The sequence below is a fragment of the Penaeus chinensis genome, chromosome 4 (assembly GCF_019202785.1).
Source record: "Penaeus chinensis breed Huanghai No. 1 chromosome 4, ASM1920278v2, whole genome shotgun sequence".
NCBI lineage: Eukaryota > Metazoa > Arthropoda > Malacostraca > Decapoda > Penaeidae > Penaeus > Penaeus chinensis.
The window spans coordinates 25461601-25464100 of NC_061822.1; the positions used below are offsets into that span (position 1 = coordinate 25461601).

Below are 2500 nucleotides of genomic sequence, written 5' to 3' on the forward strand. Positions count from 1 at the left end.
GACATACCAAATAACACGTGGGAATTGAATGAACAATTAAGCTAATTATCAACAACCTGTTCCTTACATAATTGATACCGTTTTGTATGACAACCTTTTGAGCCAAATAGCTTTACAGATTAATTTGCTAGATGGTATGACAGAAAGAGAGAATTTTATAGTTTAGCGAATATTAATCATTGTACTTGTGATTTCAAATCATTCCAATATTGTCAACATTTGAAAGGAGCAGTTGCAATGTTCTGAACCAATTAGATAATGGATGGGCGCCCTTAGGGGAATATGAAATAAAATACAAAAAATGTACATGACGATGTACAGAAAATGAATGCATGGCAGTTGTTACATGAAGTGACGATTATTTCTAAGTTTACAATAGTCTCCCTATAAAAGTTTTAGTATCCGTTTTCTATCAATGAATATACATGCCTCGTGATTTTAAAATCAAAATCTGGTGATAAAGAAAGCATTTTACCTATTAAACTCAGCAGAATAAATCGTTTACCTAAATCAATAAAGCTGTACATACGAATGACTGATAAGAAATACAAATCCATGTCTTCGAAATCTGGCCGACTGCACCCACTCACTCCTCAGTCCTTATCATGATTACATCTTATTACATCTCACATTACATTATTACAGCTTATTACATCTCACTGTCGAAAAATAGAACTCCCACTTAGACCGGAACTGACCTCTTGAACACGAACACGAACGGATCGCCGCGAGAGCCTGAGACCCTCCGCGGACGAGAACAACGCCTGGAAACCACAAAGGAACCACAAGCTGGGACAATGTCTGTAGAGAGAATAAAAAACAGGATATATGCGTACGCCTGCGCGCATTTCAACTGTCACAACCATAGCATGATGCGCTCACAACACAGATAATGGACACGGAGGGTACAGCGCCGCGGGGACGACTAAACACACTACAGGAAGATCATTACAAGAAACATCAATGGCGTCTGGCGGGCGGAGCGGGAGCGGGGGCGAGAAACGGGCGTGTGGGCGTCGAGGGCGAGGCGAGGGGCGCCACCAGCTCAGCCTCGGAAGCGGTTGAGGATATTCCAGGGGTTGAGGATCTTCATGAGGCCCATGATGGGCTCCTGGATGCCCTTCATGAGGAAGTCCGTGGGCCGCATGAGGTCGTGGGCATCGTGCTCCACGGACAGGTACTCGTCGCCGTGGGGGCCGCCCAGGATGGGGGGGTGCGGGGCCATCATCATGGGGTGGTGGGGGGGCATGTGGTGGCCGCCGGGACCCATGATGGGGTGGCCGCCCGACGAGAGGCTGTTGGTGATGGGCGGGCCCGGGGGCGGCAGCTGCAGGAAGCTCGAGGTAGAGGGCGAGCCCGCGGCGGCGTCCTTCGAGCAGGACCTCTGCTGCGGCGCCGAGTCCGCCTCTGCAAGGACGAGCAGACGAGTCAGTTGGGGAAAGGCAAGGCCGGAGACACTCACGCACACGCACGCACGCACAGACACACACACACACACACACACACACACACACACACACACACACACACACACACGCACACACACACACACACACACACACACACACACACACACACACAAACACACACACACATACACACACACACACACACACACACACACACACACACACACACACACACACACACACGCACACACACACACACATACACACACACACACACACACGCACACACACACACACACACACACACACACACACACACACACACACACACACACACACACACACACACACACACACACACACACGCACACACACCTACACACACACACACCTACACACCTACACACACACGCACACACACACACACACACACACACACCTACACACACCTACACACACACACACACACACCTACACACACACACACACACACACACGCACACACACACACACACACACACTACACACCACACACACACACCTACACACCTACACACACACACACACACACACACACACACACACACACACACACACACACACACACACACACACACACACACACACACACACACAAACCTCTCTCTCCCTCTCCTCCTGAAGGCAAAGACTCACCGCAGAGACCCTGGTAGCTCGGCGAAGGGATGAGGCCGTCGCCCACGCAGTAGGGCTGGCCGGGGAAGCCCATCTTGTACATGGAGCCGCCGATTACGTTTCCTCTGCGGAGAAGACGAGGGTTAGTTCATGCTCTCTGGCTGTCTGTCCGTTGGGCTGTTTGTTTGTCTGTCGGCTTGGCTCTCTCTCTCTCTCTCTCTCTCTCTCTCTCTCTCTCTCTCTCTCTCTCTCTCTCTCTCTCTCTCTCTCTCTCTCTCTCTCTCTCTATCTCTCCACCCCTCTCTCCTTCTCTCTCTCTCTCTCCTTCTCTTTCTCTCTCTCTCTCTCTCTCTCTCCTTCTCTTTCTCTCCCTCTCCCTCTCCATCTCCACCTTCTCCTCCTCCTCCTTTTTTTCTTCTTCATCACACTCCCTCCTT

At 50.4% G+C, this 2500-nt stretch overlaps 1 protein-coding gene across 1 annotated transcript in view; it reads right to left on the bottom strand.

The window, feature by feature from the left end:
- Positions 1–898: 898 nt before the first annotated feature.
- Positions 899–2500, bottom strand: part of LOC125025078 — a 3119-nt gene continuing 1517 nt past the window's right edge. The window contains exons 2-3 of the mRNA XM_047612971.1: positions 2085–2188; positions 899–1407 (exon numbers count right to left, since the gene is read on the bottom strand). Of these exons, the coding sequence (XP_047468927.1) occupies positions 1046–1407; positions 2085–2188 (466 nt within the window). The 3' untranslated portion in view covers positions 899–1045. The remainder of the gene's footprint in view (positions 1408–2084; positions 2189–2500) is intronic.